The 13,759-nt window shown below is 50.0% G+C and overlaps 1 protein-coding gene across 3 annotated transcripts in view; it reads left to right on the top strand.

Moving 5' to 3' along the window:
* Positions 1–13,759, top strand: part of PHKA2 (phosphorylase kinase, alpha 2 (liver)) — a 61,527-nt gene that overhangs the window by 29,088 nt on the left and 18,680 nt on the right. For 2 of the 3 annotated variants that reach the window (XM_012730373.1, XM_012730371.1), the window contains exons 11-18: positions 138–233; positions 3,408–3,515; positions 5,637–5,715; positions 8,076–8,210; positions 8,850–8,959; positions 10,034–10,178; positions 10,413–10,491; positions 13,391–13,569. In XM_012730373.1, the coding sequence (XP_012585827.1) occupies positions 138–233; positions 3,408–3,515; positions 5,637–5,715; positions 8,076–8,210; positions 8,850–8,959; positions 10,034–10,178; positions 10,413–10,491; positions 13,391–13,569 (931 nt within the window). The remainder of the gene's footprint in view (positions 1–137; positions 234–3,407; positions 3,516–5,636; positions 5,716–8,075; positions 8,211–8,849; positions 8,960–10,033; positions 10,179–10,412; positions 10,492–13,390; positions 13,570–13,759) is intronic. The other variant, XM_012730372.1, reaches the window with a different exon arrangement.

Genomic DNA, 13,759 nt, shown 5'->3' with positions numbered 1-13,759 from the left:
AAAGGTATGTGTGCATTTTGAGCCCTGTCTCCTCCTTCTGATCTGCTCATTGCTGTTTTTCTGTGTGGCACTGCCATTGTAGCATCAGTGCCCACTCTTTCTTACCAGACGGTGGGGGTGCTGGGGCTATTTTCCAGGTCCAAGAATACCGCGAGGCCCTGGAGGGAGTGCTGATCAGAGGCAAGAATGGGATCCACCTGGTGCCAGAGCTCTACGCCATCCCACCCAGCAAGGTAACAAGGGGCTGCACGTCTCGAGGGCAGTGAGTCCGTGCTTGGCCTCTTGATATTCTTCACCCCCTTTTCAGGCCCAATGAACACTTTTCCCAGCAAACGTGGTTTCGAAAGCCTTAGGTAGTGTTCCTGTCTATTCCAGGAGCTATTTGGAGCCTGTTTAATCAGGAGTGGCCTAGTGGGGCTTCAGTTGAGGACCTTTGAGGATCCCTCGAGCCCAGACTGGATGCGCCCTAAGAAGTAGAGACAGGGTTAGGCTCTGTGTCCTTGGAAAATTCCACAGAAGAAAAGGCAGTCAGGATCCCTGGGAAGGCATAAAGGACAGGTTGAGAATCTCTTCTTTAGTCAAGCAGCAGCCAGGCAGAGCACCGTTCTCTACCAGGAACAGAGGAACTGGACAGTTCTGAGAAGAAGCCTACAGAGTTTTGTTCCATCCAATCTCTGGAATTAGATCAGGAAGACTTATCTATCTTGGCTGGAAGATTTCCCTATTAATGTCTCATGTTCAGGAAAGAAGGATTCTCCATTCAAGGCTGTTTTTCCTTCAGATGCTCCTGTTGCTTCAAATGTCATTATTGCGTTTGCGGAGGGAAGACACCTCAGGGGCAGTATCTTCCCCACACTGACAGGGCCTGTAGGAGACCGGCGCCCAGCAGAAGCTGTCATGAGCAGCTTGGGTGAAGGGCTCTGCTGAATGTGGCTCACTCGTACATGTCCAGGGGAATGCAGGGGCCTTTGAAAGTATCTGTCTCAGTTCAGAAAGGCCGGGGAACCTGTCAGAAATCAGACAGCACTGGGCTCTGGTTGGGGTGACACCCCAAGTTCAAGGCTTCCCCAGCGCCCCACACATATCCTGTGGCGGTGAGTCCTCATCCACGTCAGCCCGTGGAATCTGCAGAGGCCATGTTCTCGTGTCAGAGACCTGCACTTCCTGCCATGTGTTCATTCCTCCATGTGGGCAGGGTGTTGCAGGAGGGCCTGGGTGGGGCTGGGTTGTGACTTTTCCACAGTGACATGTCCAGACTGACCCTTTCCAGTACTGAGGCCTTTGAAAACTAAAATTACTAAAGGGAGGACATGTGGGACCTGGAAGCAGAGCAAGGAAAACTAAATGACATCAGGGCACTTTACCTGTTTCAAGGTAGAGAATATCCGTCCATGCAGGATCTGCCAGAAGCACGCTTTCCTGACTGGAAAGTGCTTGTCTTTCTCGTGAACAGCGCTGGCTGCACGTGGTAAAAAGCTACTCCGCAACTTTCTCCCTTCTAAACTTCACACTGACCTCAGGTTTCTACTTGTCGCAACCACATCCTCCTCCATGGGGCTCGTTTACACAGACGCCAGGCATAACTTCGGAGACCATGTTCTGTCGGCCTCAGTGTATGAGGCTGTTGCAGATAACAGCTGGGAAGGCCCATCTCTCACATAGCAGCATGTCGATCCACTGGAGTGCCGAGGCCTCTGCAGCAGGACCTCCCAGACTTACAGGACACCTTTGAGCTGATTAGAGAAAAGGACCCTGTTCTCCCTGTGACCACAGCCCTGCGCCATGGTGGCATCCAACCTGGAGTGCCACCTCACTCATTTCCTCAGCCAGACAGGCTTAAGTAAGGTGCCTCCAGCTACAGCACCCGCCCCTGGACAACATGAGGTTGTTGTGTGCATGCCTCGCAGCTGCCCAGGGCCAGGCGTAGGCTGGTACCAGGATGCAAAGGTAGTTACTCCCCTCTGCCTCTTCGAGTTCACAGGACAGGGGACTCGGAGGAGCCGGCCTGTGGGATGGAGGGCAGATGCCGGAGTGGTGGGGGCAAAGGTGTGGTATGCTAGGGCGGGCAGGACTGCACTGGAGAAGGCAAGAGGGACACCCCAACAAGCTGCGTGGGTGGGCGGGGCCAGGCCATCCTTCGACCTGACTCCTTGTCTGCCTCTGGGCTTTGCATCCATAATGTTTTCTCATTCCAGGTCTTTGCAGTCTTTCTTAACACCACTTACATTTCAGATAGACTTAAGTAATTAATGATTATAAACATAATCCTGCACACTGCAAAACATCCAGGCTCGGTAGAAAGAAGAAATTTTCTCTTGTCTTACTACCCAAAAACAACCACTATGAAGTTTTGGAGACTCTCCTACACTATTGTCCTGTTGGATCACTGGATTATGGGTGCTATTTAATTCTGTTCAGATATGCAGTTAAGGGTGTCTTGTTTACTACTCTGGCAAATTTTAAAAATTTTACTAAACATTAGAAGTATCGCTGCTTACTCCACAGGCACAGTACAGCTCCCCTCGTGGTGTGATTTTCTTCTTCGCAAAAAGAGAAATTCTGCCTTTTTCCTTTGATTGGCTTGTATTTTCGGTGGCGGAAAAGGGGTTACTAGCCTAACCCCAGCCAACGCTGTAACGACTGCCAAGCTAAAGGTCGGCATAGTGTTGGCAGCAGAGGAAGTGCAGACCAGCCTGTACTGTGTGGAGCCAGCACTGTTCTTCAGAAGGAGCTGCCACTTGTTTGGATGAGTCAAAGCCCTGGTGGGCGCAGCCTTTTGAGGCCCTGATGGAAAACTAGTGATGTCACAGTCCGTTTGCTTTTCCTCAATAGCTAGTGCCACCTTCTGGTACTTTTCTCGCATAGGCACAGAGTCTGTGAACCCCTGGGGACATCGAAGCGCGAAACCTCTTTGGGATCTGGCCTCACACCGCAGGCTGCAGGCTGTTTCAGATCGTTGTTCCATAACACAGCCCACCAGAGCCCGGAGCTGTGAAGCTCCTGTGGCCCACAGCTGTGCGGGAAGGAGGCAGCCGGGCCCCTGCCCCGTCAGTGTGCTTCTGGGAACTGGAACTGAATTAGATTTCCACCTCTGCTGTGTTTAGCATGTAGGGGGCCCTCACCCCTACCCCACCCCAGTTTGAGGGTCGGGAGGGTGGTAGCCCCCTCCCCTGAGAGTCCCAGCTGTCCCACAGAGTCGGTCTGGGCCACTGAGTACGTGGCAATTTGAAATCTGCCACACCCCAGTGTGCCATGGGATTGACTTTTTTTTAAAGATTTATTTATTTATGCATAGAAGAAGTGGGTACAGGCCAGAGGTGCGGGGGTGAGAGGATTCACCAGACAGAGTGGCGAACATTGCCTTTTTAGCCACTGACATTCTGATTTGGGCTTTTTCTCTTTGCCAGGTAGACGAAGAGTATAAGAATCCTCACACGGTGGACAGAGCTCCCCTGGGGAAGCTGCCCCATCTGTGGGGTCAGTCCTTGTACATCCTCAGCTCACTGTTGGCGGAGGTAGGGGGCTTGGGGACTGCACAGATTGCAAGCCGGCGGACTTGAGGTACAGGGGGCTCCAGTAGAGTGCCGTGGGGTGGCCACGGTTGTCTTTGCCACATCCTTGGTTATCCAGTCAGTGCTGCTGGGTGGCTCTGAGGCTGGATGCCAGGGCTGTGGTGCTATATTTACCTTGACTCACTACTGGTCCACTGCACGCCCAGCATGCTGCCCCCGCTGGCCGTCCCCAAGTGGTGCAGCCTGGGTGACGCAGCAGTTGGTTGGGATCAGAAGCTCCCTAGCAGGGCCAGCACCTGTGAAAGCCACAGGTCAGAGAAATGAGGAGGCCTGCTCTGGCCGCAGGCTCAGGAAGTAGGACTCCACAGCCCTTCCCCCAGAGGCCGCAGGCTGGCTTTATCATGACTAACTTTGTGTCAGGTGTCCCCTCTGCTCATGGCACCCTACACAGAAAATCTACTGCTGACTCATTCCTTCTTGGAGAGCCTTTGCCCCAGACTTCAGTTTTTAAAACGCAGGTGCTTTTGTGTCGCTAAAAGCAAGTCCCTCACCAGTACCAGGTAGGGATGACTTGATCACAAAGGCTCAACTTTACTGGGAGGATCCTCCCCTGCTGAGCACTCTGGGCCCTGCGCGAGGGGCAGGGGCTCCAGCCCACTGTGTTCTGCCAGACTCTAGAAAGGGCCTGGGAGCAGTGGGCCAGAATTTCACAGGGGCTCCTGTGAAATGTCACGGAAGAGTGAAAGTGAAAAAGCCTCACAGCGGAGCAGTGACTTCACACTAGGATAGTCTCTGTGGTTTCCTGGTCATGTTTTTGGCAGAAGGATCTCCATCTTTCCCTCTGTCTTTATTAGTGGGGAAAACACTTAGCTCTCCTTTGGGAGACCAGCCCTTCCTCTGACTAGCTCTGTGACCTCAGGCAAGTCTCTTAACCTCTCTGGGTCTCAGTTTCCTCATCTGTAAAATGAAGAGGTTGGGCTTGATGGCCTCCACAGTACCTCTACTGATTTTTTGTGCCAGTTAGATGGGAAACAAAGAACTCGGCTTTAGGTCCACTTCCTCCTCAGAAGTCCTAGGTCCCTTGATACCTGCTCTTGGGGCTCAGACCATTTGTAGAAAATGTGAGATGATACAGATTCCCCTCTTTGCAAGCAGGAAGGGGAGCTGTGTGTTTCCAAGGCCGTCAGCCTCGGGTCATGTCTCCGCTCTGCCACTTACCTGGGCTTTAGCACCTGTGAGAGGGTGGCAGTGGTAGCGCCCACTGGCTGGGAGGCCTAACTACAGCACAGAGCCAGCACTGGGCAAGGGTGTGGGAGGTATTAACTGCCATTGTTGGTTTTTAACTGAAGTAATGTTAGTTCATAACATTCTGTGGGCTCGGGTGACAGCTTCTGTCACATCTGTGTAGATGACATTGTGTTCGTCACTAACAGTCTAGTTTCTGTCCATCACCCGTGCAGTTTACTCCTTTCACCTCATTTACCTACCCCATTTCCTCCTACCTTCTGGTGACCCCATTTGTTCCTGTAGTCTGAGTTTTTGATTTGTTTTGTTTTATTGGTTCTTTGTTTTGTCATACAGTGTTTGTCTTTCTCCATCTCACTTACTGAGCATAGCAGGATACCATCTAGGCCCATCCCTGTTACTGGAAAAAAAAACCCACAACACACTGTTCTTCTCATTCACCCAAATGGTGGCATTTTTGACTAGTTCTGGAGAACTAGGCACAAGTGACTTAAAAAATGTAAAAGAGGGCCCTCCCTGGTGGCACAGCGGGTTAAAGCACAGCTAAGAAGCTAAAGCCACTTCAGCATGAGTTCGATCCCTGCCCCAGAGCTGACCCACAGGGCACAGCAGACCTCTCCTGTCTCACTTGCTGCTCCCCTCAGCAGTGTACTTTGTCAATTTGCCTGTTCTGCTCCCCTCTCTGTCTCTGGTGAATCCTCTCACTGCCCCTGCACCTCTGGCCTGTACCCCAGTGTAAGTAAATAAATCTTTTTTAAAAAATATGAAAGAATACAATACTGAAGACTTCGAGCCCCCAGATATTCCATTTTCAAACTTAGGCTTAAGGTGAAATTTCAGGGAATCGACATCTCATCAAATATGCTCCTTTATTCTTAGGGATTCCTTGCCACTGGTGAAATCGATCCCTTGAACAGAAGGTTTTCCACTTCCGTCAAACCTGATGTCGTGGTGCAAGGTTTGTGAGCATGTTTATTCTGCTCTATAAAACCCTTTATCTGGCCCTCCCTGGTGGCGCAGCGGGTTAAAGCACTGCACCAAGAAACTAAAGCGCCGCTTCCGCATGAGTTCTATCCCCGCCTGCCCCGGAGGCGACCACATGGCGAGGCAGACCTCTCCTGACCCTCCCGCTGCTCCCCTCAGCAGTGTACTTCGTCGATCTGCCTGTTCTGCTCCCCGCTCTGTCTCTGGTGAATCCTCTCACCCTCCGCATCTCTGGCCTGTACCCCAGTTCTGTACGAATAAATAAATAAATCTTTAAAACAAACAAACAAACAAACAAACAAAAAAACCCTTTATCTAATGGAAATTTTCCTGGTGCAGTTTTTCAGTGTGTATATATAGGTGCTTCAGTGTTTCTCAGTTCTGAAAATCCCTTCTGTCACTCAGTTGCTCTCAAAGGCAACAACAGTCCTCCCAGCCACAAAGAAGCCTGCACAGAGCCGTTGTTTCCTTGAAACTAGGCCTTGGTTGCACATGGGGTACAGGTGAGACACAGAGCATCACTTCCATGATGTCACTCTTCAATAAGTAGGACGTGACTCTGATGAGAACTCAAAACCCAAGTGGAGGGTCTTTCCTTCCTCCCTTTGAGGTCTTTGTCCCAGAGCTCCAGGCCTGTTTTCACTGCTTCCACCTACTTCCTCCTCTTCCAGAGGTGAAGGCAAAGCATGGGCTGCCTCCTCTGCCTGGCTTCCCTTCTCTGTGGCTCCGGAGGTCCTGTCTGGCACCTGCTCACAGGGTCTGGAGATGAGCTGAGATGGCGCCTGGGAAGAGGCCTGGCCACTTCTGTGCACCAGTGAGGCCCACCACGAGCCTCATCTAGCACCACAACATTCTGAAGCAGAGACAGTGCATGCTTGCAATTTTCCTCCGCATGTTGCATAGACGATTTTGAGGTTAGCTGACTCAAGCACCCGCGGCTGAGAGCCAGTCCTGACGCCACAGTCTCTGCACTTAACCAGAGTGCAGGCTGCTCATCGCCTCTTAAACCCACAAGGCCTCTTTCAAACTGCAAGCTGGGACATGTGGACAAGTCAGAGCAACATTTCTAAAATGTACTAGAGTGGAAGATCTCAGAGGGTCTGGCCTGGAGGAAGGAAGGGGAAGAGCAATTTCAGAAACTGCTCCCCATATAGCTGGTCAGATCATGAGGTTCACAGGCCTCCAAACCACAGCTCTAAGAGAATCACCGCTGCAGAGAGCGACTGCTGTGAGCAGCTTCAGAAGAGAGCCCCCCCGCACCCCGCCCTCAGTCCTGGTTCTTCAGTTTGCTGAGGGCCTGGAGGTGTAGCTTCCAGCCCCTGTCAAGCTCTGCCTGGCCAGTTGCACACAAGGCTTCCTCCCAGGGCCTTGCTGTGAAACACAGATGAGACGTGGCATTAAAATACTCTGAAAAGGCATCATGTGTTATGGAAATGGGAGGCGGTGACATTCACTTCTCATGTTATGTATTCCAGGTATCCTCAGCCTGTGGGTACAGTGGTGGGATTTGGGGGTTTGGGGGAGGCTAACTTAATAGAGTCTTCTTCCTCTGGCCTGAGCTCTGCCAGGAGCCCCTCCAAATTCCCGACAGGCCCTGCTGCGGCCAGCACTCCTGGGGCTCCTTCCATTTGCCAAATAGCTGTCCCTCCTCATAAAACTGACAGTGCTGGCACCACAGATGTGTGCAGTTGAGCCTCCCCGGGCCCTTACCCACTAGAGGCAGGGTCCAGGCCAGCCCATCAGGGGTACAGGGTCCAGCTCAGGGTGGCTTTTCTCCACCAGCTAAACCCTGTGCTATGGTTCTGAGCACACTAGTCTCCACCTGCCCCCCAACAGCAGCATTTTCCCTTCTCTTCAGAGCAAAAAGAGCCCCCTCTCCCCTCAGTCATAGCACCCCCTGCTAGCACATACCGCCATATTGCTTTCCTTTTCTCTCCTTTGAAAGCGGCACATAGACCACTTGTGGCATCTCCCTTGCAGAGCCGTTTGTACTTGAACCCTGTATAAAAGAACACGAGACAGGTTTAGAAAAATGTAGACTCAGAGGGAGGCAAACCACCATTTGAGATGGGATGATTTGGCCTGGGACCTGTTGGAGACCATTTCTAGAAGCTTCTTAGCAGACTATCTTGTGCACTGAAGGTACTTGATATCTAGGTCTTGTAGGTATTGGGGGGTGGTCCAAGAAAGCCAGGAAAAGTGTCAGGACAGACACTGTCACTTTTAAAGCCCCCCGAGGTTGGCGAATGTTCCATCACAGCCAAAGATGGCACATATCCATGGGAGGAGGCAAGGGCCTCAGTCTGATGTGGAGTCTGGTTTTCTTGTTCACAGTTACAGTTCTGGCAGAGAACAGTCACATTAAGGAGCTGCTAAGGAAACACGGGCTGGCCGTGCAGAGTATCGCGGACATCTACCCAATCCGCGTCCAGCCTGGCCGGATTCTTAGTCATCTTTATGCCAAACTTGGTAGGTTTGAGGAATCACAGGGCATTTTTGGCTAGGGGGCATCTTGGTTCTAGGTTTTGGGTCTGGGGGAGACTATGATATATGTAAATTTTAAAGAATTGGAGAAAACGCTATAGCAGGTGGTTTGACTGCCTCACCATGACGAGGAAAGGGCCAGTGGACACCTTCTTCTCGCGTCCGCCCTGCGAATGTCACCGCAGGTTCACCGCATGATTCGCCGTATCTGTAGCAAAATAAGAAGTGAAAAGTCACCAGGGTGCCATCATTTGTGTCTTGAGAATGCTTTTCTGTAGTCTCAGAAAATGCTTACTTATCCATCAAAATGCCAGGGGATTTTCTTTACTTTTCTAGAATCTGAGCATTATGGTTCAGTACTAAATAAATACTGAACATTTATGAGTTCTTTTAATACACTGATTTCATGTAGATATTGAAACAGGTGCTGTGATATACATACATGAAAGAAGCGGGTGGCATTTGTCTTTAATTCACCTGTGGCTCATTTTAAAGAAAGATAATATTTGAAAAACCTAAGTGGATTGTTTAACATGAAGATAAGCTGAGTCTTAGCCAAAGTCACTAGGACTGGATGTTACTATATTTATGGTAACTCCGGTTTTTCTTTCATTTCTCAAATAGGACGGAATAAGAATCTGAAATTGAGTGGACGACCTTATCGGCCCATCGGCGTTCTTGGGACATCTAAACTATATGTGATTAGGAACCAAATCTTTACCTTCACACCCCAGGTGAGGAGCAGACTAATAGCAAACCAACAAGCATCCTTTTACTGAATTCTGTCGGGGGAGCTGTGCAGAATTCTGCATGCATGTGACCAAATGGAGATTTAGAAGATGACCCCCGGCCTGTGAGCTGTTCTTTACTCAAAGAGGTGCTCTGGAAGTGGGGCTTGAATTGAACTGAGTGTGCCATCACCTCCAATCAGGAGTGGCAGTCACATTTCCCACACTTTATAAATTTGCTAGTCATATGTCACTTGACTCACGGCTCTTGTGCCCTGAAATGCAATAGTCTGTAATGCTGAGACTGTGCGTAGCGTACAGCCTGTCTGATTTTCAGGCCCCAACACCTAGACAGGACCCTGACTACACTGATTATGGGAGTTTTCTTTAGAGCTTTTGTTTCTAACGGAAACTAGTCCTGTGGAACTTTCATCCATTTGGGGTTGTGAAGACCAACAGTGGGGTTGGATGGACACCCCCGCCCCCTGGCTACCTGGACACAAAGTTGGCTGTTGGGGTCATGGGGCAGTAGTCCCAAATTGTTCTTTTGCACCCTAACCCATGCTGCTTGTGTACATCTGATGAGTGATTTCCCTTCATTGCACATTCAGACCTGAGCTGAGCATGGACTAATCCAGGGGCCAGCAGGACAATTTGATTGGCATCAACATCAGGCAACGGACCTTTAGTTCACATTAAGCAGGGAAACAGAGTCTCTACCTCACCTGCTACCTCTACCTCAACCTCACCTGTTCTCGCCTGCTAGGAAAGTGTCTCTGACCCAGCAGCCCTGGGAGAAGTAGGGGTTAGGAGTTTCTGATTTCCATTCAGAGGCAGCGGGGTGGGGCTGGGGGCGTCAGTCCCTCCTGAGCACTGATAAGTGGCTCCGGCTGTGCACCTGGCCCTCCTGCGCCACTGTCAGAGCAGGCGACAGGTCAATCTGTCTGATTGCCAGGGGAGCCCCACGATGGGGTGACAGCTCTGGAAACCACATGCCAGGACTCGTGCTACATGAGTGACTGCTGGCCCTGAGTGGGGAGGTGAAGGACAGCCTTTCACCTGGCTTGCTCTGACTTGCAGTTCACTGACCAGCATCACTTCTACCTGGCCCTGGACAACGAGATGATGGTGGAGATGCTGCGGATCGAGCTAGCCCACCTGTGCACCTGCTGGCGGATGACGGGCAGACCCACGCTCACCTTCCCTGTCACCCACACCATGCTCAGTAACTTGATCTTCCTGGCTTTTTCCCCACTGTTGGCTTGGGCCCTTTCAGAATCTGTCAAATGGCTCCCGTGGACAGAGCTAAGTACTAAAAGGAGTTTCCAGCAGTTCAGTTTCTCAGCTTGGGAATCTTCTAATTAGGTTATATTGGTGAAAACATTTCAGTGCATGCCAAGAAGAAAAAGCAGAAATATTCCTAGTTAAGTAAACTAATTCTCTCTCTTTTCTGCCTTAGTAAATGATGGCTCAGACATTCATGCTGCAGTTCTTTCTACAATTAGGAAACTAGAGGATGGATATTTTGGAGGTGCTAGGTAATTTGTGATTTTTTTTTTAAATGAAAATAACATTGACCTTTCTTAAAGTCTTATGCTGCCCTTCTCCCATTTTTTATATTAAATGCTGAACACAAGCCAAAGGGAAGTTAAACTTATATCATCCAGCTTCCCAGGTTAAACTGGAATCGTCATCATGTCAGTCCGTGCTGTAGGGACTTGTTAAGCATTATGGGTACAGAAGGCTGGGGGTGTGGCAGGGCAACCATAGGAAGTCTCTCCGAAGTGGCGTTGTTGGAAGGCATGTATAGAAGCTCTTGTGTGTTTCTCATGAAAGGCTGGAAAGAAAACCTCCACTAGCCGGGGGCTAGCCGTGCTCAGTCGTCTCCTCGAGTTGACTTGAGCGTGCTTTTACTTGAGGAATAATTCATAGACCTTTACCAGCTCTTTGGTGGCCCACACCAGCTCTTTGGTGAGCAGAGCACCTAGGCCACTGTTCCACTGTGGGGTGATAGCTTGGGGGTCTGCAGGCCCGCGGTAGGACAGACTGTGCCTCCAGGTAACAGCCCGGCACCTTGAGTGACGGGGCTCAGCTCCCAGGAACACCCTTCCATTTTGCTATCCCTGCCTGCCACAAGGCGGAGTTTTTTTCAGTAACATCGATACCCTGGTCTCTCCAAAGCCCCTGAGATATGCCTGCCCACAGTGAGTGTGGATTTTTCCCAGGCACCAGCATGCTTCCACTGGGCCCCTGACAGAATGCCAGTTGCTATAAAAGTGTTTGGGAATTGAAGCCAATCCTCACTTCTCACTTCCTCCATGCCAGGGATTCTGCTACACAGAATTTTTTTTGTAATGATGGTAAAATACGTATCACTTAAAACGGACTGTCTTCGCCATTTTCAATTGCCCAGTTCAGCAGAATGAAGCGTGTTCGCACTACTGAATAGCCGGTCTCCAGAACCTTTTCCTCTTGCAAAAAAAAAAAGAGAGAGTCTGGGTGCCCACCAGCTCTCCATTCCCTTCCCCCAGCCCTGGCCACCACCGTTCTGCTCTGTGCCCAGTATGTCATCTCAGGGGACTCACCCAGTGTGTTGGGCCTACTAAATGATCTATTTCATAGCCTGATGTCCTCAGGGTTGAGTCTCTGTATTTCTCAGTGTTGGGGTTGGCCTCTCTGCCACACAGCTTGCTGTGGGGTTTGCTGTAGACTGAAGCAGCCTTCACCAGCCTTCTCCAGGCTTCTTCCAGGAACACCCCTGTGCTTGCCATCTACACTTGCAGGGTGAGGTCCATACCTGCAGCCACCCCCCAGACATTGTACCGTCAGTTTGGAGGAGTTACCACCTGGCATATGGTGTCAGAGTGGAGAGAACATAGCGCACACGCATAATGAACTGCTTTTCCAAACACATCCTTTAGCTGAAATAGAAGCATTGTCAAGAGGTCACTGGCTGCCGTTCTCCGGCACCTGCAGTGTGTTCTTTGTTGCTGGTATGTGACGCCTCACTTCGCCTCCACTTTTGCATGTGAACCGCGTTTCCGTTTACAGACAAGTAACAAGGTGAACAGATGCAGAAGCTCTGCGTGAATCCAGAAGCCAGGCTCGAACCACCCTGCCGAGCTGGGTGCGGCTTCCAGGAATCAGTGGGGCCTCCTGTTTATAGAGAACCATGGAGAGAAGCCAGAGGCCTAGGCGCCAGCCCTAACCTTTCCTTCTAAGATCTGGATAATTAAAATTGAATCACATTTTGGCTTCTCCTTTAGGTCTGAGGTGCTTTAAAAAGCTGAACTCCCCCTACATGCCACACTCTACCCCCTGGATCCGCCTGGAGTAGCTCGCTGCTATTTGAAACCTTTACAGTTTTGGCCTTCCTGCCATTCCCTGATTCATTTCATCTTCATCACAGAGAAACTTCACCTTCTCGTTTTCCCACTTTACCCCTCCTCCTCCTGTTCCTCAGTCTCTGGGCAAAGCGGAGCATCATTAGAACCAGCCCCAGGGTTTTAGGAGGATACACTTTTTACTTTATTAAGGGAAGGCTTTTCTCGAAGCCTTTTCTCACCCTTGTTCCTCGAGGTTGTCCATTTGCCCTTTGAAGCTCAAGCACCTGTGGATTCATGTGCATCTCATGCTGAAATCTACTCGCACATAATCTGATGCTGGTAGCTGCGAGGGAGCCTCCGTTTCCTGCCTCCCATCCAACTATCTAGAATCATGTGGTGTCACTAGTTTTCATCCCATCTGCTCTGGGCGCCACAGGGCACACCTGCAGAAGCAGGAGCAGCCACCCACCTTGGCAGCGGCTCTCCATGCTGCCCCCCAGGGCCCAGTTTTCCGTGGAACTTCCTCACCCCACCCCCACCCCCGCCCCAACACACACACTGGCATCTCTTCAGGTCTAGGAATGACATTCCTTCTAGAGAACTGGGGCAATGAGATGTTCCCTTATGCCTGTGTCCGTATGGCCTTGTTCCAAGGCAGGGACCCACGATGATGGCCTGGCACGGTCACACCCACAGCACCGCAGCTGATGGTTTTATTCTAGTTCAGTCATTTTTAGAGCAAAACCTCAAACCAAACCAAACAACAAAACCCCAGGGTGGGTTCTGTTAAAAGAACATATTGGTTTGCTCAATATGTTTTTAAAATTTTGGTTGGCTCAGTAAAATAGATTTGTATTGGTGTTGGGTTTGGGAATAAGAAATAAATGTGATTATTTGGACTTTTAATATACATGTGCTTCCACTGCATATTTGCTGTTTGCTGTTATTTTCTTTTTAATTTCTTGGCGACTGCTTACATGGAACAGTCTGCAGAGTGACGTATTTCTCGATTCTGGCAGAAGCACCACCTGGTTGTTGAAAAGTCTCTAGATGACTGATGGGGGAGTATCCCCATTGCAGCTGTGTCCCTAACATAGTGTCTCCTTGGCAGAGTAAAATTAGGGAGCCTTTCCGAATTTCTCACCACATCTTTCTACACCTATCTGACCTTCCTGGATCCAGACTGTGATGAGAAGTTGTTTGATGATGCCAGCGAAGGGAGCTTCAGTCCTGACATGGACTCAGATTTGGGAGGATATTTGGAAGATGTATATAATCAAGGTAATCAAGGTAATACTTGGAATGCCTTCGTGGGTGGTTCATTCAATTTATTTAAATCGTGGCATTCTGGAAAAAGTGCCCTATGACTCAAGCATAGAAAATGATTGGTAATTAACATAACAAAAAGAGGCCTCTGAAACTTGAATATATTAAAATGAATTAAATGCCAGTTTAAAAACCTAGACTACAAAAGTGGGTT

This window comes from Condylura cristata, unplaced genomic scaffold (assembly GCF_000260355.1).
Source record: "Condylura cristata isolate star-nosed mole 26May11 unplaced genomic scaffold, ConCri1.0 scaffold00027, whole genome shotgun sequence".
Taxonomy (NCBI): Eukaryota; Metazoa; Chordata; class Mammalia; order Eulipotyphla; family Talpidae; genus Condylura; species Condylura cristata.
Note: the sequence above shows the minus strand (reverse complement) of the source record. Positions and strands in the feature narration are given on the sequence as shown.